Genomic DNA, 25,629 nt, shown 5'->3' with positions numbered 1-25,629 from the left:
TGCCTCTTTAGAATGTTCTGATAGCAAGCTTCGTATACAACAGCATTAACAGCTTGTCTTATATGTATTAAAATTATATTATGTTCAAGGTCATCAATTGAAGATGAGAAACAGCCTGGGAGCTTCTTTTTCATTGCATTTATATATTTTTTCCAAATGTCTATAGAGCAGCTGGGAGACTTAAAGCAATAAACAAATTACTGTTGGCTTGGTTTTTGTAGTTAAATTGTGGTTCTGCTGCTGTCTCAGCAGAATATGTTACTTTAAACTCCTTATGTAAGAGATTAATTACATCCAAAAGTTGGGAATGGCTCTGTCCAATATATTCTTGCAAATAATTCTAAACCTGCCTGAGATAAGGTATTGGTGATGACATTTATAAGGTGACCTGAACAAATGACCATTGTGTAAAAGTAATTATATGAAACCACTGTGAGAATTAAACCCTTTGCTGAAAAAGCACACTTTTGTTTTTTATTTTATTTTATTATTTTTTTAAATTTTATTTTATTTAATAATAACTTTGTATTGACAGAATCCATGCCAGGGTAATTTTTTACAACATTATCCCTTGCACTCACTTATGTTTCATTTTTTCCCCTTCCTCCCTCCACCCCCCCAAGATGGCAAGCAGTCCTATATATGTTAAATATGTTGCAGTATATCTTAGATATAATACATATTTGCAGAACCAAACAGTTCTCCTGTTGCACAGGGAGAATTGGATTCAGAAGGTAAAAATAACTCGGGAAGAAAATCAAAAATGCAAATAGTTCACGTTCGTTTCCCAGTGTTTCTTCTTTGGGTGTAGCTGTTTCTGTCCAACATTTATCCATTGGAACTAAGTTAGGTCTCTTTGTCATAGAAATCCACTTCCATCAGAATACATCCTCATACAATATCGTTGTCGAAGTGTATAATGATCTCCTGGTTCTGCTCATCTCACTTAGCATCAGTCCATGTAGGTCTCTCCAAGTCTCTGTATTCATCCTGTTGGTCATTTCTTACAGAACAATAATATTCCATAACATTCATATACCACAATTTACCCAGCCATTCTCCAATTGATGGGCATCCATTCATTTTCCAGTTTCTAGCCACTACAAACAGGGCTGCTACCAACATTTTGGCACATACAGGTCCCTTTCCTTTTTTTAGTATCTCTTTGGGGTATAAGCCCAATAGAAACATTGCTGGATCGAAGGGTATGCACAGTTTAATAACTTTTGGAGCATAATTCCAGATTGTTCTCCAGAATGGTTGGATTCGTTCACAACTCCACCAACAATGCATCAGTGTCCCCGTTTTCCCACATCCCCTCCAACATTCATCATTATTTTTTCCTGTCATCTTAACCAATCTGACAGGTGTGTAGTGGTATCTCAGAGTTGTCTTAATTTGCATTTCTCTGATCAATAGCGATTTGGAACACTCTTTCATGTGAGTGGTAATAGTTTCAATTTCATCATCTGAAAATTGTCTGTTCATATCCTTTGACCACTTATCAATTGGAGAATGGCTTGATTTTTTATAAATTTGAGTCAGTTCTCTATATATTTTGGAAATGAGACCTTTATCAGAACCTTTAATTGTAAAGATGTTTTCCCAGTTTGTTGCTTTCCTACTAATCTTGTTTGCATTCGTTCTGTTTGTACAAAGGCTTTTAATTTGATATAATCAAAATTTTCTATTTTGTGATCAGTAATGGTTTCTAGTTCATCTTTGGTCACAAATTTCTTTCTCCTCCACAAGTCTGAGAGATAAACTATCCTATGTTCCTCTAATTTATTTATAATCTCGTTCTTTATGCCTAGATCATGGACCCATTTTGATCTTATCTTGGTATATGGTGTTAAGTGTGGGTCCTTGCCTAATTTCTGCCATACTAATTTCCAGTTATCCCAGCAGTTTTTATCAAATAATGAAATCTTATCCCAAAAGTTAGATTCTTTGGGTTTGTCAAACATTAGATTGCTATAGTTGACTATTCTGTCTTGTGAACCTAACCTTTTCCACTGATCAACTAATCTATTTCTTAGCCAATACCAAATGGTTTTGGTGACTGCAAAAGCATACTTTTGATTCTAATTTTTTTCTTAGTAATGAAGTAAAATTCTCAGGTCTGTGGGTGTGACTTTTGGTAGTTAATCTATTAAAATATATGGGGCAACACTGACCTAGAACTAATTCATTACATTTCCAAGATAGCACACTGTCTGGATGATCTGGGTTTTAACTTGTGTCCAGTAATGTTCCTTGAAGCTGTAAAGATTTGTGAAACTCCAAGTAGAAACTCTTGAGATGAAACTAAAGAACTAATTAATCTCTATATTCTGTTTCTAACTGTGCTTCTATTCTTAGTAGAAATTTGGGAGAACTATTCAATCTCTGCATACCTTACTTTCTCATTTTAAAAAGTGAGGAGGTTTCCTCTTTTCCTTCCCTTCTTCTCTTTCCTTTCCCATATAAAATAAAGCATTTGAGATATAAGCTCATAATGGAGAGTGCCAGATTCATAGTCAAAGGACCCAGGTTCAAAGTTGGCTTTGCTACTTGCCATGTCTCTTATCTTGAAGGAAAAGTCATTTAACCCCTCTGTGCCAGTTTTTCATGTAGTTAAATCAACATGCATTTATTAAGCTCCTCTCATTTGCCAAACATTGTCCTAAGCACTGAGCATTCCAGAAGAATCAGACATTTAAGGTATTTATATAGAAAGAATATTTCTCTCCTAAACTTGAAGAAAAGGAGGATGCTGATATCTCACAGCTTTCATTCCTATGTTTATATTTAGTTTGATACAAACTACAAGGGAGAATATTGAGACAGAGAGTTTTAGCTACTTGCTCAATATCACATAGATAATGAGGTTGAGGCAACATTTAAACTCTGATCTTCCAGCTTCCAGCTTCTCCACTCTATCAATTGCATCTTAAAGGTGGCCTCTGATAACCTGAGCAGCTTTAAATCTTTTAGGTTATGTTCCTAAGCTTTGTCTCAGCAAATTGTTTCTTTTTTAATATCTGACTAATCTTTTTAAGCTGCTCATGTGATATTTAGGTTCACTGAAAACTACTTTGGTGAATGAATTCTGAAATTTATTTGTAGAAAAGAATGTTTTTCACTCTCTTCTCCTTGGTAGAACAGAAAAAATATTATCTAAATCATTTAATTAAGTGCTGTAATAAACTACCAAAATATATTATTTACATTTTACTCACTAGATTCTTAGGTTCTAAATAGTATAAATCTTTTCAGAGACATTCTTTTTGGTGGCTTGTCTTATTGGCAGTGAGTTTGAGGAAAAATATTTGATGAAGAAATGTTTTCAAAGGCAACAGGAAGATATATTCCAGAATTTATGGCACTGGTTAGTAGAAAATAAGAGACTACAGTTAATTTGTGGCCACCCAAATGCATTATATTATGGTTGATCATCCTAGTGCAAAACTACAGATGGTTTATGAAATCAACTGCTGTACTTGGACGCATAATCCTATACTAAGTATGCTTTCTTTGGTCTTAACTCATGAAAATATTAATATAATTAATGAAAATTTGATAACTTATGCGATGTTAGGTCACAGAATTCATCTCTATAAAATAAGCTGACCATTGAAAAATTGTTTCCAAATAACAGAAATGAAAGAAAAATCTTTCTCAGAATGAAAAGATGCCTTCGGTATAGTTTTGCTGGCAAAAGCTATGGCCTAGATGAGCTCTGAGATTTTTTCCCCAGTGTTTGTTTAGCCACTGAAAGACCATTGGTAACTTTTGAAAGTGCAATTTCAACCAAATGGTGGAGTTAGAAATCAGCTTATGGTGACTTTAGTAGTGAATTTTTGATGAAATAATGAAGTCATCAAGTGTAGGGAAGGAAAGAAATGAGCATTTATTAAGCATCATGTTAAATATTTTACAGATATTCTCTCATCTAATTCTTATCACCATCCTGTAAAGTAGGTTTTATTATCTACATTTTATAATTTAGGGACTAAGGGAACTAAGAAGTTAGATGCCTTGCTCAAGATCATAATAAGAGTCAGGCTAGATTTGAGTTCAGGTCCTCTTTAGTCCAAGTGTAGAACTCTATCCATTGATAGATATCTCTTTCTATGAGAATATTCTTTTTTCTAGAAATTTACCAGTAAAGAGTGACAATTTGAGGGGTCAAGAGTATCAAGAAAGGTTGTTGTTTTTGTTTTAGGATAGAAGAAATATGAGTAGATTATATCTAGGCAATAGTGAAGTAACCAACAGTGATGAAGTCACTAATTTGGCAGAGATGCAAAATGAAAGAGTTGTAAAATGACAGGTTGTCGTAAGCTCCCCCAAAAGATTGTTGATAGCGAAATCAGGAGTATCAGTAGAAGAATTGGCCTTAATAAGGAGGAAGGCCATTTCATTTTTTCACTTTGTCAGGGTAATGTCATTGTCTCAGTTACCCATACTCATAATGTACATGTTTTTCCCTACTCCTCACTCTTTCTTACCTATTATATCCAATCTCTTCTCAATTCCTGTTGATTTTTACTTTGTAGCACCTCTATATACAATCCTTCTCTCGTCTGATACTTCCACCAAATCTTGTGTACACTTTGATCCCCTCAGACTTAGATGAATGCAATAGTCTTCCAGTTGTTCTTTCTGCCCCAATTTTGTCCCCATTCTAATCCATCCTACATTCAATATCAAATTCATCACCCTGAAGTGCCAGTCTAAAAATGTCACTCACTCATCCCACCTACTCCTCTCTTTATCTCTGTGAGCCACATTCAAGGCATTGAACTTGAAATAGTAATTCATAATATATACATATTATATAAAATATGATGTAAAAGTGATTTTCAGTATTCAAAGTAGTGAATTTTCTTCAAATGAATTTTCTAATAAGAGTAAGAGAGAAATATTTTAGATCTCTTTTACTTAGTATTTTATAGAAATTAGTATGAATAAACTTTACTTATAATTTACAAAGTTACCTTATACAAGACCTTTGCTTATCATATCCATATTTAAATAGTTAATACTATTTTGAATAGTATGTATCCATATTTAAATAGTTAATACTATTTTGAATAGTATGTATCCATATTTAAGTAGTTAATACTATTTTGAATAGTATGTATCCATCTTTAAATAGTTAATACTATTTTGAATAGTATGTATCCATCTTTAAATAGTTAATACTATTTTGAATAGTATGTATCCATCTTTAAATAGTTAATACTATTTTGAATAGTATGTATCCATATTTAAATAGTTAATACTATTTTGAATAGTATGTATCCATATTTAAATAGTTAATACTATTTTGAAGAGTATGTTCAAGTAATATACAATTTTGAGTAACACTGAATAAACAATATCACTTTTCACTGCAAAACACTATTCTTAACATTTTTACATTACATAGCTGTTTTTTTGTAGTTTGAATTGAAAGATTAACATATTTCTGCATAAATATTGTATCTCCTGAACGAATTCAGTTATGGTAGCTTCAGACACACTAAATTCTTACTTAATTATAATGAAAATCCCTTAATCACTCATTGTTGCCAGTATTTAATTTTTGTGGACTGCATGGAGTACCAAGCTTGTGTCGGTGCAGATGAATAAAGTGCTATATTAACATTCTGCTTTTAATGGTCTCTTGATTACAAATGTGATATGAAGTACTGTGGAAGGCTTTACATCATTTATGATTAGTTTTAAAAGACCAGAAAATATTAACTCTAGATCTAGGAGAAATATCTGTTCCAACTCTCTGAGAGATTTTGAAGGAGAGAAGGAACTTATTTATTAAGCACTTGTTACATGTCAGACACCATGCTAAGTATTTTACACATATTATCTCATTTGATCCTCACAACAATCCTTCCTGTATGGTAGGTCCTATTATCATCATCTCCTTTTTTAAGCTAAGGAAACTGAGACAGACTTTAAGTGACTTGCACTAGGTCATATGGTTTATGTGTAGGACTGAACTTAAACTCAGGTTTTCCTGACCAAAGGCACAGCACTCAATCTACTGTGCCACCTAGCTGCCCCATTTACTATTAAGCATGTCAAAGGCTTATCTATGGTTTTGTTTGATCCCCTACATACTCAGTACTCATGATTTCAACAGTGTAAAGAACTCTAGGTGTGGGAACTTCTACTGATGAAAGTCAGCCTGGTATTCTGTATTCTCTAGTGTCCAAGAATTGCCCAGCAGACTTAAAACATTGTCTTATTTACCCATGGTTACATAGAACTTGGATCTAGGGCTTTCTGATTCCAAGTCTGGAACTTTATTCATTATATCACTATGCTTCCCATGGATTTAATAAAATTAAGACATTTTCAATCATTTCCCCTCTTACTTAAAGCAGACTTATTCAAGATTGAGATATAAGGACAGGTCTGTTTGGTGATGAAATTTAATGGTCACTTGCCTTATTTGTTTAATATAGTCCACTAGTTAAAGTGGACTGAAATGAGCCTTTTTTTTTGGTAATATATTCCAAGTTCCACATAATAAAATGTATAAAATAATACTATATTTGGCATTTATATGGTCCTTCCATTCTAGTAATCTATGTGTTTGACAGATGTTATAACAATTTAGTGGTAGGTGGTAAGAATTATTTCCCTATTATGTTCAGTGGAGAGTAGGAAAAATTATTAAATAGTTCTAAAATAAGACCTATAAGAAAAGGTTAAAGAATTAGGATTATTTAGTTTACATAAGGATAGTATGGGATGACCTAATAAATACTTCAAGGAGATTGAAGATTATTATTATGAGACTGGAGAGCAGCTGTTTTCCATCACCACCAAAGATAAACCATGAGGAAATATATTTAAGTGTAGCTTGTGAGAGTTATATTAAATAGGAAGTAGAACTTCCAATTGTTAGAGAAATTAAATCCTGAAAGATTATTAGGGAAAGAGTCCTTAATAAATGTTCTTTTGTATCATTCAATTAAATCTCTGAAATTCAGCATATGTATTTTTCTGTAGTAGGTAGAGCATTTTCTATACAAACTAAAATAATTTATGTTGCTTCTTGATGTAGAAAAAATGGGATTTCATATATCAGGCAACTATTTTCAAACCTCCATAGAAGATTAACATGAATAATCAATATCACAATTATATGCTCAGAAGCATTTTTATCTCTTGATGAGTTTTTTAACTAGTCCTTTTCCACTTACCAGAATATTAAGATTGCATGTAATTATAATATTAAGAATCTGGTACAGAGTAAAAGGGACACTATACTATTACAAACATTTTATTTTCCCAGTGTTTTATTTCTTTGAGAATCAAACATTTCTTTTAGATTTGGGCTCCATTCTAATGTTCCTGACTTCCATATAACCAGATATCTTAATACTCTTCTTTCTACTTTGTGATAACATCTCTATAACACTTTAAAGTTTGAAAATATAGGCTATTTGGGGGCAGTTAGGTAGCTCAGTGGATAGAGCACCAGCCCTGAAGTCAGGAGGACCTGAGTTCCAATTTGAGCTTAGATACTTAATACTTCCTAGCTGTGTGACCCTGGGTAAGTCACTTAACCCCAATTGCCTCAGCCTACATATATATATATATATATATGTATATATATATATATATATATATATATATATATATATAATCTCATTTGATCCTCACTATATAGATGTCATTTGAGCCTCGCAGTAATGTTATAAGTAGGTATTTTGTATTATTACTGGACTTGTGATATTATTACTTAAAGATCTTAAAATAAAGATTTTCTTTACTAGTGAAAATTGCACATTCATCACAATTTATAAGCATAATTATATAGTTTCCTGGGCCACTGAGAAATTAGGTAACTTGCCTAGATTTACACAGCTAGGATGCGTCAAAGACTAAACTTGAATTTACATCTTCCTTGCTCCTAAGTAGGCTCTCTAATACAACATTCCATTCAAACTCTCAGGGTAATTTTAATTGGTATTATTATAAATCTTTTAGAGATGATATAATTGAGGATATTCTTTCTTTGTTAATGATTGTAGGCTACAGGGAATAAATATGGCAACAAATGCCTACCATTTCCACAAGAACCAAGTCTTTTCATAATCCATTTTAGCTACAGTTCACAGATGGGGATTTTTCCTTGAAAACTTCTAGAATCTAAGAGAGTTATATTGGAGTAGGAATAGGTACTGTACCTGTAATTTCATCAATATAGGGAAATGCTGAATAAGGAAACTCCTTCTACCAATTGGCCCCTTGTCAGTAAGATATAGATATAGTCTTAGAGAGTTGCCTAAGGCACTGAGAGATTGACTTGTTGAGAGATACATGTATTAAGTAATTGCTATGTGTCAGGCATTGTGCTAAGCATAGTCAGTAAGACATTATAGAGAACTCTTCTTAGAACCAGAAAGAGAGTTTCATCAAATATATTTAATAGTTCAAAAATTGATTTTGTCCTTGCAGATAATGCTTTCATCAACTCACATTGCAGGTCCTGTGCATTTTAGTAGTTTCAAAAATTGTTGTGGATAAATAAATTTGGAACATGATAGGCATTGTTTTAATTATGAATGTAAGCTCTTTGCCAGTGGAAAATATTTTGTTTTTATCTTCGTATATTTCACACCTGGCAAATAGTAAATATTTAATAAATACTTGTTGATTAGTCATCAACTTAGGCTAGTTTTTAATTATCTTTGAATGATGACCTATTGTCAAACCTGCTTACTCTCATAATACTTGCTTCTCCTGAGACTTTTGATTTGATTTGATATCAGGACTATCAAATATATATAGCCTTAGTTACAAGTAGTTTCTGTGATGCTACATAACTAGAATACTGGTGAAAAACTTATAAATAAAAACCCTGGAATATTCAAACATAGCAAATGTGGTCTGACTCAATATCTCAAAGCCAGGCTATTATATCTTCCTCCTAGGACTCTCAGGTTGTTCATCGTTTGTACTAGAAGAGGACTGATGACATCACAATGTTGGGCTAAGGTATAGTGTGTTTAATTATGGTTGATTAGTCCAGTATAAACTTAGAGAGCTCTACTATAGGTCAGGCACAAATAGTCCATCTGAACATTTTGGATAGAGAAGTCTCCAGATTTGTGCATCTCATGTTTCCTTTGTTCTAATAGGATTCTGCTTTGCGCATAGAATGTAGCACCTTCTTTAATGTAGTCCTGTGGGCAGTCCTGTGCCAACCTCTCTCAAGTCTCACCATCAGTAGTAAAGTCCTTCAGAAAGAGACTTTGAGAGTGTCTTTGTGTCACTTCATTTGATCTATGTGGAAATGCTTTGTGCAAATTCTATAATGTGCATTTGGTATTGGAGCTATGTGGCTAGCCCATCAGAGATGTGATATCTGCCAAAGAATTTCAATATTTGGCAGTTTAGCTCAAGAGAAGACCCCAGTTTCTTATATTCTTGATATCTTCTTATCTTGTTAGGCATTCTTCAGAATCTTCCTAAGACAATTTAAGCAGAATTTTTTTTATCTTGATTGGATGCTAATAGGCTGCTTAGGTTTTACAGGCATAGAACAGTGAAGTCAGCACATTAGTTCCTAAGACTTTCAATATGGTATACAGCCTCATACCTTCCCCTGGAAGATGCTCATCAATCTGAGATTCAATGTTTTCAGGGTTTCTCCTGAGAAGTTGAAGTATCTTTCTCTAATATTTCTGACTTAAGCTCCAAATGACTGTGTTCTACTACTGCTAAGCACTATTGATTAGCACCCAAATTCCATTTAACCATATGGCATCAATTAGCTGTTTAAAAGGATATTTATTTTTAAAAATGAAGCAAAAGCACTAATATTTTACCTCGATATGTCTGAGGCACACTTTCTGTTCTACCAGTTTGTCCTTGGAGAGTGTAGGCTCACAAAACATTTTCTTCATAACATTAGTCCAATCAAGTTCATTTGAGTAAGTCATTTCTGAATCTCTGAAGCTGTGCTGAATCTCAAATGTTATTGTTTGATCCTCAGTATATTGAATCTTAAGAATGTGCATCAGTGGGGGATATTGATGCATCATGTGCGTATAGATCCACTATACACAAATATATGCATCAATCAATTTCAATATTAGAAAACTTGTTGAAAGGTATATTTGGTAAGGACAGGAAAATGTAGGGGCTAAAATGTAATGGGCTGAGGCTTGAGTTGATGCACTGAGGTCTCAAGCACATGAGGCTAAATAATAATTGGACCATACTCTATTAATATATATGCTTGGAGAAAGAATGGCCCCTGCCCACTCTTTGTGCAAGTCCTGATATGTTGTATAGGAAATGACGTTTTTGGTGGGTGGAGGCAAGGGAGTAGAAAGAGAAGCAGAAGGAGAGATTGTGGGCTGGCATCTTGACACAGCTGCTCGCATTGCTATCGTGATGGCCCTTCATCTCCAATCCCCCTCTGCTAGCTGGCTTCCTGTTGCAGCAGCCCATATTGCTATTGCAATCCTTCTTGCCCATATTGCTATTGCAATTCTTCTTGCCCATATTGTTATCACAATCCTTTTTCACCTCTTCACTTCAATAAAGATTGAAGATTTTCCCCTTAACCTGAATTCCTGACTCCAGCTGATTTTAAATACAAGGTCATCACATTTGGTGCCCAACGTGGGCTTGTTTTTCATTCCCTGTGTCCATTCATATCTTTTCTAAGGCTCAGCTAAGTTAACGTGGGTACTGAAAAGGCAAATCTTTTCATATCCTCTTTATCCAGAGGCATAGAATAGAAACAATCCTTAATATCTATGACCCAAAGAGGCCATTTTCTAGACAATTGAGTAGGAGATGGAAGTCCAGGCTGAAGAGTTCCCATAGTTTCCATCTATTCATTCACTTTTCTTAAATCAGTGAGCATCCTCCATTTTCCAGATTTCTTTTTTACAATGAACACTGGGAAATTCCAAGGACTTAGAGAAGGTTGAAGGTGCCTTGTTCAAGCTGCTCCTGTACTATATCTAATAAGGCCTGAATTTTATTGCTACCTAAGGACCACTGTTCTATCCACACTGGTGTATCAGTTTTCCATTGGATAGGAACAGGTGAAAGTGTTGGCAGGCCTTCAATAGCAGCCCTGCTTAAAAAACTGAAGTACTCACTTTTAGCCCTAAATACTATAAAACATCTCTTCCCCACAGATTGATGGGTATTTTTTCAACTATAAAAGGAGTAAAAACTCCTGTTTTTGCCTTCAAAAGTCCATCTCATAGGGGCAGCACTAACTTCAGCTACTAGTGATCCTCCTACTCCGGACATGTAGATGTCTGCTTTAATCTTTGGCCAGTGACTGGGCCAATTGGCACCTCTAATGACTGTACGATCTGCATCTATGTCTACCAATCCTTCCATTGGTAGGCCATTTATATAGATCGTGAGCATAGGTCGGTCAGCTGTTACAGCTGCTGTCCAGTATATTCCTGGATTTTGTGGTCTGGAGTCAGAACCTGGGTGATTATCACCAGGTTGCTTATTAGGATTCTGTATGAGTAAACCTGATGCTACTACTTCTCCTGGGTGATAAGTCACACATTGTCTACCTGTATTAGTGACTGGGATATTATCTACACATTCCCCAGTTTCCCACATCAGTATATGATGGACACTGTTTTATACATACAAAAAGGAGGTGAAATGGTCAAGCCTACTGTGCCTGGAGGTAAAGGATCCATAGGCTGGAGAGGAACAGATTTCACCTCTCCAGGGGGTATCTCAGTTGTCCCAGCTGCATACAGCTCTATTCTCCCATTGTGATTCCTTTCTCAGGTTGCTTTCTGGCTGGTTGATTGTATAATACCCTTCTCCCATCATATAGCTTTCTGGCTGATTGGTCATATCTGGATACTGAACTTGTAGGTACTCTCTGGGTGCACCATTGTCTGCCACTATGCCCCAGGTGTTTTTTGCCTTGGGCCCTGGGGCTGGGCCCCTCATCCCGTTTCCCTGAATCTGTCTACATTCTGAGGCCCAGTGGAAGCATCTGTTGCATTTTGGACATGTAGTATTGGGTCTTGTTCTCCCATCCTGTTTTCCCATTCTATCTTTATACCAACATTGAGCTTTCAGATGCTCTACTTTTCCACACTGAAAGCATCTACGAGTCTCTCTGGAAGTCTCTTGCCTGGAGGGACTCTGTCTTCCCATGTTGGGATCTTGGGAAGTCTGCATCATAGCCTGGCTATAAAAGGCATTTGTGCCCACTGTGGCACTGTGTTTTATGAGCTCCTCTAAAGGAGCATCCTAGTATAATTCTTCTGCAAACCTCATTAGCATTTTCCTTAGTAAGTTGCCTTATCAAAATGTCTGTTATTGTATTTTCCCCATTTGTTCTTGTGATAGCTGTCTTTGTGCAAGTCCTTGTTAACTGCATGCTGAATGACTGGAAAGGACCTCACCTTTCTTTGTGGGGGGTACAGTGTAGAAGGGAAACAGCAGGGGCCTTTTAAACCCAGAATTTGAAGGCCCTTCCCAGTGCATCAACTCAAGCCTCAGCCCATTACACTAAAATATCAGATACTCTAAAAGAAAAATCAGATCAACTGGTAACTAAAAATATTTCTTTCTCATTGTACAATATTTATTAGCTTGACCTACTTTGCTTGGCAGTTCTAAATATTCTTTTTATTAAAAAGTTCTGAGACTAAATACTTACAGTAGCATTGCTAATATTATCTTGTGCATACTTATAAAGAAGGCCAACTTACACTTATATTATGAATGTCTTTCTAGATTGAAGTAAGATGATAAGTATCATGGAATTTTTAAGAAAACATCTACATGGTCCAATTATATATATATATATATATATATATATATATATATATATATATTTACTAAAAAACCATGATCTCAATTTATAATCATTGTATTATCTTTTCCCTATACTTCCTCATCTGCCATAAATCCAAATTTGTGTAAAAACAAGGTATATACCTACCAGAGTGCTTTGCTACTGGTGTATCATCTACTGGTCAGTGAATGAATCAGCATCATTTTACTTTGGGATTTGATACATTTTTTTCTTCCTTTCTGCAGAGACATTGAATAGTATCAAGATGAGAACTTATAGAAAAGTCAATACTAAATAGCTAAAACCGACTTGATATTTAATTAATTTTCCATTTTTGTCATCATTGCAGACATGATAGAATTTGAGTAAAGTTTTAAGTTAAGATTTTTGAAAAAAGGGACAATTCAATTAAATTGGACATTCCATTTTAAAGAGGGACCCTTGATTAATGAGGCAGTGAATTACATATCATTCCAGGTATCATTTCCTCCCATCCTTCATTTCATGCTTTGTCTCATGCTCTGTCCTCTCCCTCCTGTCTCTCCCTCTCTCTCTCCTTGGCTTTCTCTCCCTCTCTCTTTCTCTTTTCCTCTCTCTCACTTCCTTTCTCTCTCCTCCCCTCTTCTCTTCTCTCCTATTCTATGTCTCTGTTTCTCTCTCTCTTTTCCTCCCTCCCTTTTTCTTTCCCTTCCTTCTCCCTTCTTCTTCCTCTCCCTATTCCTCTCTTCCTCCCTCTGCCCTTGTTTCCCTATCTTCTCTCTCTTCCTTTTCCATTCCCTCTCCCTTTTCCTTCTCTCGCATTCTTCCTTCTCCCTTCTCCCTCTTCTCTTCCTCTTCTCTCATCTGTCTCATTCTTTTCCCTATGTTGTCTATGTCCATTTCTTTGTTTCTTTCTATGTCTCTTCCTCTGTGTATCTGTTTGTCTTTATTCCAATTTCTTTCTATTGTGTCACCCTCTTTCCCTAATATATCACCAAGGGAGTTATGGAGGTACTTTTAGACCAGAATCTTGGTGCTCAAGTAGGTGAACTAAGAGACTCTAGGATTAGGAAATGCATTAGAAGTTATAAGTTAAACTCATGGGACAAAAATATTCAGATCATATGTCATAAAATAACTCATTACAAAGATGCTGGTAATATAATCTGCTTACCCAGATAAATCTGTTATGGTAATATATTTTTGAGATGATAAATATTAAATTTTTCTATTTCCCTTATGAAACGGTAAAGAAAAAATGAAAGCTGAGGAAGATTTTTTGGAGAATGTTGGTACATTGTAAATTGGTCTTATATAGTTGCTTCTTCATATGACCAGAATTTTAAATTACAAATGACTAACATGATTAGCAGGAGTCTTATCTTCCTATTCAAAACAGGAAATAAAGAGAAGTTAAATTCTTTATTTGAGAGTAATGTCCATGTGTTTTAAACTAAATGATCTAAATCAGTAGGTTCACATCTGTTAAAATGGTATACAGCTGCTAATTATACTTCTCAGCAGGCTCAATGATAGTTATTACATTACTTTTTGAAGTTAGCTTCTTAACACAGGAAATGCAGATGATTGAAGGATGGGTCAGAGATCCTGAAACAGATTGTTGTGTCCTCTTTGATTTAAGAGAAATTGGAAAGATTTACAAGCCCAATAGGCAGTCTTTTCCAACTTTCTCATTTAGCAGCTTATGCTGCTCTAATTTATTTAGGAGAAATAAGTTAGGCATTTTTGTTATATTTTGTTATTTTTCTTTCTACAAATGAGGAGAAAATTGCAAACCATTATGAACTGGTTTTCTGATTTTTCAGAAATGCTAAAAGTATAAAATTTATATATATGGTTGTTTTTTTTAATAAAGTTGAGAGTATTTACTCAGATTTTATTTCTGGAATGCAAGTAACAATAAAAGAATCCTAAGAAACCAAGGAATAGCTCATGGGATATATCCTCTTACCAGCTTTTTATCTTCATTTGTTATTGTATGATGATTCCGTGAACATTTTTGCGTAAGAGAAAGTGCCAAGGTTGTCCCTCCTCTATAAATTAGAAAATAAACTGAACAGAATTCAGGAGAAAATTTCAACAGTCAAAATCTCCTTAAGACTCTCCTCACATGAGATATGTTTGCTACAAAAAGCACTATTTATTTTCCTTCTATCAAAAGTTGCTACCACTTAACTCTTTGTTTTAACATATGTGACAATTCATTTTATAAACTTAGTGCCACTACCCTATCTTGCTTGTTTTTATGATAGAAACAATCAATCATAATAATAGCACCCAGTGTTTATTGGATGCCTTAAAATTTGCAGGGTACATTACATATATTCTCATTTGATCCTTACCACTCTCTTAGTTAAGTGCTTTATTATTTGCATTTTGTTAATCAACAAACCAAGACTCTGAGAAGTTAATGCTTTTTTAGGCTCTCACAATAAATGTCTGAGGCAAGATTTGAACTATATCATTCTGACTTCTATCACCCTGTCCTCTGAGCTATCAACTTCACTATATTAGCAGGCTTAAAAGAAATCAGAGAATGACTAAGGAATCTACCTTATTAATTATACTCAAAGAGCTAAATTCATCTTTTAAAATCCAACTCAAATCTTACCTTCTCCATAAAAACTTCTCTAGGGATTCCTCTTTTTACTAAAAAATAACTGCCATTTACATAGTACTTAAAGTTTTCAAAATGCTTAAATGCATTCTTTCATTTCAACCTTTGAACATTTTTATTTTGTGACTGTTACAGGAGTCATTATCTCTCAGTTTCCTAGTTTCTCTTCAGAAAACACACTCAGAGAGATAGATGAAACAACTTGCTGTGATCAGATAATTACTAAGTATTTGAGAAGGTCCTTTAGATATTAATTCCACTATCTATCTGCCGTACCTCAATGACTGTATTCTTATAGTACTCAGCACTTTTCTATCTTGAATATATTTTTTTCTCATTTTTACTGCATGTTTTGCTTCACTAAGTCTATTCAAGGGGAAGAACCATTGACTTCTCTCTCATCTAGACCTTTACCATATAGGTTACTTTAGGAATAACAGTGGTTCCCTGTTTCCTGGATGCTGCCTCTCTAAATCACTTTTAAAAGTTTTATTGATATTTTTTGATTTTACATTGCAAATGTTTCTCCGAACTCCCTTTCAAAATTGAATCTTACACCAAAGAAAAATAGTTAAGTAAAAACACCTTATACAGGGACCATGTCTAGCAATGGCCCTACCTCTTTCTTGGTGTTAATGTGATTGTTTTATATTTATTTTCTGGGACCATTATTGGTTTTCCAACTACTCAGCTCAACTTTTTTATACTTTTTTTTCAATTACATTATTATAGTTGTTTGGATATTTGGATTTTTATTTTGCATCAATTCATACAAATAATCTTATATTTTTCTGAATTTCTCATATCTTACTACAGTAATATTCTATTACATTTATATAACAACTATCTGAACTCTGAGATATCTGACAAGTAATAGGATTATTGGATTATAATGTGATATGCAGTTAATATTTTCTTGCACAATGCTAAATTGCTATATAAAATAGTTCAATGACGAATAGCTATTATTGTAGTATACTTGTGTGTCTTTCTATAGTCAATTATATATCTGTAGGACAATTTTTTTAAAGTCATCATACATTTTCCTTGCTCAGAAATCTTAGATAATTTTAATGCTTCAAGTCAGACTTCATCTCTGTGAGTTTGACCTGCGTAATTTATTCCCATCCCATCCATCTCCATTATTAATCATTATTTACCTTCTGTTTTCATCTTAACTATCCTACAAATAATTTCCACGCCTTTGTACTTCTGTTGATGCTTCCCTTGTTAGGAGGTTGCTCTTTTTTCCCTTTACCATTCCAAAAGCTTTGGTTCAATGTACAAAGTGAATAGAGTAATGGACCTGGTGTCAGGAAGTTGTTGTTGTTAAGTCTATTCAATCCCTTTTTTGGGTTTTCTTGGCTGCGCTACTAGAGTGGTTTGCCATTTCCTTCTTTCACCTTTTTTACAGATGAGAGAACTAAGGCAAAAAAGGCTTAAATGACTTTCCTAGGGTAACACATTAAGTAAGGTCAGATTTGACCTCAGGAAGGATGAGTCTTTTTAGCTTTATTTGTTGTACTACTTAACTTCTCAGAAAGCTCAGTAAGAGCTGAACTCAACTCTAGCCTCAGACACGTCCTTGCTAGGTAATCCTGCCTCAGTTTCCAAATGTGTAAAATGGGAATCCTAATAACAGCACCTATTTTACAGAGTTTTTGTGAAGTTAAAATGAGATTTTTGTCAAAAACACTTTGGAAATATTAAAATGTGATTTAGATGATGATAAAGAAGAGGAAGAGATGCAAGAGGAAGAGGAGATAAGGAGAAGAGGAGGAGGAGGAAGAGAATGACTGGATCAGATCAAGTTCTCCTTCCTTTAAAAAAAAATTTACTGAATCTCTCTAGTCCTTCTAGATTTCTTACAACATCCCAAAGTATTTTTTGTTTATACTACATGAATCAGCATAAGTTTCTCCTACTCTGTATTGTTTACTTTTTTTTTTTTTTGTTTATGCTAGCTTTGCCTCTTTAACTAAATAATAAGGTCCTTGAAGGAAATAAGTATATCTTATTCTTCTTCAGTTTCTCCCACAATACTTTTCCTATTTGAACCATAAATAGGTACTTAATAAGTATTAACTTATTGGTTAAAAACATGATTTGGTTGACTATATCTCAACACATACATAACAAATTATAAGAAAGAGTTGGTTTGGAATGTTGTTCTTTCAGTTTGGGGTACCAACTTTAATGACATTGCTATCAAAGAATCTTCTTAAGATTCTGACAAATCATTAATTTTTTTTCCATTTGTGACCTATGTTAGATTATTTCCATCAAAACAAATTCACATGGAAAAACTTAGTATCTACATTATAGACAGTTTTAGATATATGGAATTTCCTCCAAAAAAATCTCTTAAACTAGTTCATTCTTACAATGTAGGAATTACATCATGTTAGTGTTATTTGTTGAAAATGTGTGAAACACACTAAATTAGTGTAATTCATTGTTCATGTAAGATAATCCCACTAGATTTGAAAATGCTTGTACCATGGAAGTATATAACTTAGATGAGCTACAATTTGAGGATAATTGAGGAAGGCTTCAGTGTGCTTTGACTTTTTTGAAGGAAAGGTTCCTTGTGATTTTGAGCAGTTATTTGAAACAGGTTTCATTAAATGTTATAACAAATTATATAAAGCTTTTTGAAATTTTGCAACAGATATTTGTATTGCAATTGTAGATGGCAGTAAATATACACCAGAATATTCCACACTTATTCTTTTTGGAATATCTATTCCATTAGGAGAATTTTAATTGATCTCATTATGAATTCCTTATGTAGAACTGAGTCATTAGGCAATGCAAAAAATGTTTAATCTTAATGAATAACCTTGAATATCACTGTTATTGGCTGTGGTATTATTTATTTTACTGTTAAATATAGCTCACATTCACATTTGAAAACCCCACACAATGTAAATAAATACCTTGAAAACCAAAATGTACCAAAAAATACTTTTTACTGCAGTGAATTTCTATTTAATGTTATAGTAGTTCATTATTTGTTAGTAGATAGGACCATGAATTGAGAATTGAAGGAAATTTAATTATCATCTTGTCTAATCTCATGTTAAATATAAGGAAATAGAGGCAAAAAGACGTAATGGCTTTTGCCTAAGGTCACATAAATTGGTAGAGCTAGAATTCAAATTCAAGTCTTTTTCATTTAAGATTCTACATACCAATAATCAAATGATCTCTTCAATTAAGTCCTTCTTTTGTGTAATAAAACAAATCTAGCAATTAAAACTTAAATATCAATGGTTAAAAATCCCTCATATAAAAGGAAAGTAGTTTAAAAGTCTTTAGAAAACAACAAAACAATTTTATTGCTTTAAAACAACTAAAATAAGGAGCTGAAATTAAATCTATTATCTTTTCAGTGATTTCTTCAAAGCAAAACCTGAAATCATGGTTTCAGATAAAGTAATAACAAATATAATTGCACTCAAGAAAGACTAGCAGAAATTATATACTGTGATTACAAGTAGCATAGCTAATGAAATAATATTGACATAAATATCGATGTCTGTCCACCATATATATGTGTGGATAGATATACTCAGGTATATCTTCTGTCATTGGGCATGTTGCTTTTGTAATTTCATTGAGTTAGTATATCGATACATAGATTTAAATAGGCACTAGAGATATAAATATAAGTCTGTCTGTATGTGTATGTATGTATGTGTAAATACTTATACATATACATAAATACCTATTTATACATAAATACATAAATACCTATACATACATACATGTGTATGTATGTATGTATAAATACATAAAATAGATGGTTTAAATTTTGTCCTCTAGAGCAATACAAAATATATTTCAATTTCTCATTAGATTCTTCAAATGTTTAAAGGTTGTTATAATAAAATTAAACTTTCTCTTTATCTGTAAATTTCTTTATTAAAAAAAAAATTGAGTGAACTATATATACATAGATTCTCTAAGGGATACAAAAAAGATTAAGAAAAGTTACTTGCTCATTTTATTGGAAAAATGGCTCAATGCAAAGTAGTATATTGAAATGGAATTATTATTCCATTTATTTTTAAATTTTATTTTTAAATTTATTTATATTCATATATAAATATATAAAAATAAATTTAAATTTGTTATTAAAGTACAATTGTGTACACAAACATAGAATACTATGGGACTTCAAGTGAAAAATTTTTATACTGGGAGAAGATCAAAGAAGCTTTCATGGATTAGTTATCATTTGTGCAAGCTTTTAAAATATAGATAAAAATTAAATAGATGAAATTGGAAAAGAATAACATAACAGAAGGACAGTATAGCACAGGCAAAGTCAAAGAAGTAGACTTGTACAAGGAATGTTGGAGAAATAATGAAACAAATTAAATAATGTTTCTCTGGGATGGATTCTCACATTATATGGCTTCCAAGCTTCCAATGATTCTACTTCTGGATTCTCCTGATTTTGATATTCATCTAAAGTCAACAACATGGAATGGATCCTACTCTAGGAAAAAAAATGTTCTCTTTTTTAATCCAAATTTCATCATGGTTAAACTAAAATAAAATATATTATTTATCTTTTTTTCACTTTTTCTTTTAGCAATTAGGGTCCATTCCTAATTATCTGGTTTATTCAATCAATTACTGCTTAAGCAAATATAGTTAAGTATTATGCAAGTCCATGGGATACAAAACCAAAAGTGAAACATTTCCTATCCTCAGTAAACTTACATTCTAATGGGGGGGAAAGTACTTCCATATATAGATATAGACTAGATACATATAAAACAGATAAAATATAAATTTAGATGGAAAGACCACAACTGATGGGGAGATGGCACTCAAAGTGATTCTTATAGAAAACTAGGAATTCAAAAAAGCCTTGGGTGACATGTCTCTTTAAGAAAGATATGGAGGACAGCCAGTGCATACATAGAGAAGGAGATAAACTGTTGTGTATGAGGAAAAGCAAGTTGGTCTATGGAATGGGATTGTGGACTTCATGGAGGGTAGGAACTTCTAAGAAGGGTGAAAAAGTAGAAAGGGACAAAGTTGGAAAGAAATTTAAATGCCAGATAGGGAAGTTCATACTTGATCTTAGACAATAGGCAATTGCTGGATTTTGGTGATATGTGGATGATATAGTAGATTGAATGGTGAGCCTGAAATTAGAAAAATCTGAGCTCAAATCCAGTCTCACTAACAGTATGGGAAGGATCAAATGAAATAATAGTTGTAAAGCATTTAGCACAATACCTGGCATATAATAAGTACTTTATAAATGTTGCTTATGATGATGATATGTTCATGACAAGGAGAAGGAATAGGGTGATATTGTCAGATTTGTCCCTTAGGAAAATAACATTTGCAGTTGTGGGAAGGATGGATTGGAGGGCATAACAGACAAGATAGGAGGTTATTGAAATAGTCTACAAAAGAAGTGTGGAAGGTCTACTAATCAGGTAGCTAAAGGAATAAATGGAGGGGAATATTAATTAGAGATATAGTGGAGCTAGGGATAATAGATTCAGCTAGCAGGAAAAGAAAGGTTCTGGTGGGATTGCAGGATCATGGATTTTTTTTTAAGTTTTTCTTTTATTTTTAAGTAGTATTTTATTTATTTCCCCAGTTACATGTTAAGAAAATTTGTAGCATTCTTTTTAAAAGATTTTGAGTTCTAAGATTTTCTCCCTTTCTCCCTTCCTTCCCTCTTCCAAAGATGGTAGGCAGTTTGATATACTTCATAATGTACTATGGAAATATATTTATACATATTTTCATATTAGTCACAGTTATGAAAGAAGAAACAGAACAAAAAGAAAAATAACACAAGAAATAATAAAGTGAAAAAACATGCTTCAATAGTCATTTAGATGATCATTGTTTTAGAGATTAAAGGGTCCAAGGAATCCAGCTAGTCCATCTCTTTTTATAGATGATAAATGAGATTTAGGCACATTAAGTCACTTGTTCATGGTTACCCAGGTAATAAGTGGCAAAACTCAGGTGTGCACTTAGGTCTTCGGACTTCAAAGCCACTGTTCTTTCCATGTTACCACGTAAGCATTGTTGTTCTTCATTCAATTTCATCAGACCTTTTATTACCCTGACATCCCCAAGTGTTTATCAATTCCTAAACTACTTCATAAGACATTTTGTCATTTTTTACAAAATAATTTTCAGATCTGCAAGAACATTGAAATTCCTCCAGTAAAACTGAGTGCATTATTGATTCAGGTGAGAGCACTAAGTAGAAAGGAATTGAGAAATTATCCAAGTTGGGTCTTTAGGAGTAGAATATCTTCATCAATTAAAAATCAATCATAGTCACTTTTCCTTTTGGCCTACTCAAATAATAGCTGAAGAAAAGTGAAAAAAAAGTACTTCATTATATCATCCTACTATGTCTCATTGATCCTGATTGATCTTTTCTTTTATTTCTTATGTTCTTACCTCCTTCTTGATTTTCCTTCTGTCAGCAATAATATCATTGCTGATGCCAGAGCAGACCTCTCACCTTCTGTGGGGAGGTGATGTCATCACATCTGTGCATTGCGTCCATACTTATTTTGTGACCCTTAGCACCACTCCATATCCCCACTTTATTTGCAAAGTGACCTCTTAGCTCTCTGTATCCTGGTATGGGTAATTTATGTTTTCTTTCACTTTGATATCTGAACTGCAGTGGGTGGGAATGCAGTCATTGCTGGGATCAGTGCCAGAGAAGCTCAGGAATAATAAGCTGGATAGGCAACACAGCTTATGTGATCACGTTTTGGTGAATGTCCTGAAAGCCTCCTGAAGTTCTGCAGCATTATTGTGCCAATGTAAGCTAGACACAAAATATTTTTTCTTAGCATAATGTAGGTGCTTAATAAACAAGAAATAACAAGAAACATCCCTTCTTCACCTACTCCTTCGAAAAATGATTCCCTGCAACACCCACACATGCATGCACAGTTTTCCAGTATCTCAGAATTGATGTTTCCCAGATGGAATTATAGTTCAACCTTCATGATCAGTGATCTGCCATCTCCTATTTCTTGATTCAATTCAATTCTTTTAAATTAGCATTTGTTAAACACCAATCTTGGGTCCATGGAACTGTCAATGAGATCCATAGTTCTGAAACTCATCCCAAATAATTTTTAATACTTTGAACTATACAATAGAAAACAAGAAGAGAGGAAGAATACGGTACAACCTACAAGAGGGAAAGGACTAATCTAACTTTCTCAGCATTGTAGCCTATGTACATCGGTGCTGTTGCATCACATTTTTGTTTATGATGTGGATAATAAGAAAAATGACCAGAAAAAGGAAAAAAGGGAATTCTTTATAGTCAGATAGTTTTAAAGGTTAATTTGAATACCATATTAATTTTCATTTTCTCTCATAAAAATTTTGCTAAACATCTTATTTGAGAGCCTAGGGAAATGGTTGCTGCTTTGAGGGATCAGAGTCTTCCCTTTCATAAAGGAAATGGTATATGAGTTAGACGTAAATGCACTTAAGCATTTAAAACTATGGGTAATAATTCAATAGGTATATTGAAAAGGAAAAGGAAAAAATATAAGCAAAAACATAGCATTAGGATGGTATACAGTATAATGAGAAGCAAAGTAGATCATTTTTACTGTAATAAAGAGGCATAAATAGTAGAATTGTGAGACAAGGTTATAAAGATATGGAGATGGCATATTTTGGATGGCCATGGTTTGAGATGAAATCTATAGAATTTATTAATCTATAGCTTTGTAGAAATCTATAACTCATCAAGGTTGGGGAAACAGTACACAAATTAAAGATCAAGTTGATCTTAAGAGCTAAGATCCTTCGCTAATCTCACTTTATCAATGCTTTTCAAATCATGCAGGAACCCAGTCTTTGAATGGGATCACACTAGAAACTTTTAGATAGCAACTTGGGTAGTGATAACAACTACAATGGCAGTGATAATAATACATATTTATTTATAATAAAATATAATTTTATAATCATACTTATAATTTATAAAATTTATAACAATATAATTATAATAATAAAACCCATAAATATCTAGGTTTAAAGGTTTTCATAGTAATTCCTAGACATTCTCAAAAGATGGAATAGAGGTGATAGAAGTCATAGATAGGTTTTGTTTAATGAGAATGCTACTACATATATTTATTATTCTGCTTATTATTTTTAAATTTATAGAGCTACCTAAAGTTACAGTCATGCCCAAGAATCAGTCTTTCACAACGGGATCTGAGGTCTCCATCATGTGCTCTTCAACTGGTTATCCCAAACCAAAGATAGTCTGGACTTATAATGACTTGTTTATCATGGGCTCAAACAGGTATGAGTTTGTAACGTCTTCCTGGATTAAATTTTGTTCTAAATATTGAAAATAGCTTTTAAACTCCTGAAACAATTATTTCTAAACATAGCTATGAACTTGCTTTTTTTTTAATTAAAGCTTTTATTTTTTAAAACATATGCATCAATAATTCTTTGACTTTAACCCTTGCAAAACTATGTTTCAATTCTTCCCCCTTCCCCTACCCCCTCTCCTAGATGGCAAGTATTCCAATATATGTTAAACATCGTAGAAATATATGTTAAATTCAACATATGTATACATATTTATACAATTATCTTGCTTCACAAAGAAAATCAAATCAAACCAGAAAAAAAAAAGAGAAATGTAATAAAATGCAAGCAAACAACAACAAAAAGAGTGAAAATGCAATGTTGTGAACCATACTCAGTTCCCACAGTCCTCTCTCTGGGTGTAGATGGCTCTCTTCATCACATCATCATAGGAACTGGTCTGAATCATCTCATTATTATTATTTTTTTAAATAGCTTTTTATTTACATGTTATATGTATGGATAATTTTACAGCATTGACAATTGCCAAACCTTTTGTTCCAATTTTTCCCCTCCTTCCCCCCACTCACTCCCCTAGATGGCAGGGTGACCAGTAGATGTAAAATATATTAAAGTATAAATTAGATACACAATAAGTATATATGACCAAACCATTATTTTGCTGTATAAAAAGAATTGGACTCTGAAATATTGTACAATTAGCCTGTGAAGGAAATCCAAAATGCAGGCAGGCAAAAATATAGGGATTGGGAATTCAATGTAATGGTTCTTAGTCATCTCCCAGAGTTCTTTCGCTGGGTATAACTGGTTCAGTTCATTACTGCTCCATTGGAACTCATTTGGTTCATGTCATTGCTGAAGATGGCCAGGTCCATTAGAATTGATCATCCTATAGTATTGTTGTTGAAGTATATAATGATCTCCTGGCCCTGCTCGTTTCACTCAGCATCAGTTCGTGTTAAGTCTCTCCAGGTCTTTCTGAAATCATCCTGTTGGTCATTTCTTACTGAACAATAATATTCCATGATATTCATATACCACAATTTATTCAGCCAATTGATGGGCATCTACTCAGTTTCCAGTTTCTGGCCACTACAAAGAGGGCTGCCACAAACATTTGTGCACAAACAGATCCCTTTCCCTTTATGATCTTTTTGGGATATAAGCCCAGTAGTAACACTGCTGGATCAAAGGGTATGCACAGTTTGATAACTTTTTGAGCACAGTTCCAAATCGCTCTCCAAAATGGTTGGATGTATTCACAATTCCACCAACAATGTATTAGTGTCCCTGTTTTCCCACATCCCTTCCAACATTCTGCTTTCCAACATTCCAACATTATCTTTCCCTGTCATTCTAGCCAGTCTGACAGGTGTGTAGTGGTATCTTAGAGTTGTCTTAATTTGCATTTCTCTGATTTATAATGACTTGAAGCATTTTTTCATATGGCAGAAATAGTTTCAATTTCTTCGTCTGAGAATTGTATGTTCATTTGAATCATCTCATTATTGAAGAGAGCCATGTCCATCAAAATTGATCATTATATAATCTAATTGTAGCCATGTGTATAATGATCTCCTGGTTCTGCTCATTTCACTTAGCATAATAAACTTTTTTTTTATTTTGATAACTATATTTCAATATGTTTGGTATGATTGGTTTCTTATGGAATTCCACGTATTTTATGTATTTAAAACTATGATTCATAAAACTATAAGCTTCATCAGACTGCCATGGAGGTCTGTGACACAAAAAAGCTTAAAAATTCCTGTTATATAAGAAACTTCTTTTATTAACCCCCTGAAAGTAAGGAAGATTGTGC

At 33.4% G+C, this 25,629-nt stretch overlaps 1 protein-coding gene across 1 annotated transcript in view; it reads left to right on the top strand.

Moving 5' to 3' along the window:
• The window catches only part of HMCN1 (hemicentin 1), a 503,334-nt gene that overhangs the window by 239,493 nt on the left and 238,212 nt on the right, over positions 1-25,629 (top strand). Inside the window, exon 12 of the mRNA XM_051998776.1 lies at positions 23,631-23,772. Within this exon, the coding sequence (XP_051854736.1) occupies positions 23,631-23,772 (142 nt within the window). The remainder of the gene's footprint in view (positions 1-23,630; positions 23,773-25,629) is intronic.

The sequence above is a fragment of the Antechinus flavipes genome, chromosome 4, assembly GCF_016432865.1.
Source record: "Antechinus flavipes isolate AdamAnt ecotype Samford, QLD, Australia chromosome 4, AdamAnt_v2, whole genome shotgun sequence".
NCBI classification, from domain to species: domain Eukaryota; kingdom Metazoa; phylum Chordata; class Mammalia; order Dasyuromorphia; family Dasyuridae; genus Antechinus; species Antechinus flavipes.
This window is presented reverse-complemented; position numbering and strand designations above follow the sequence as displayed.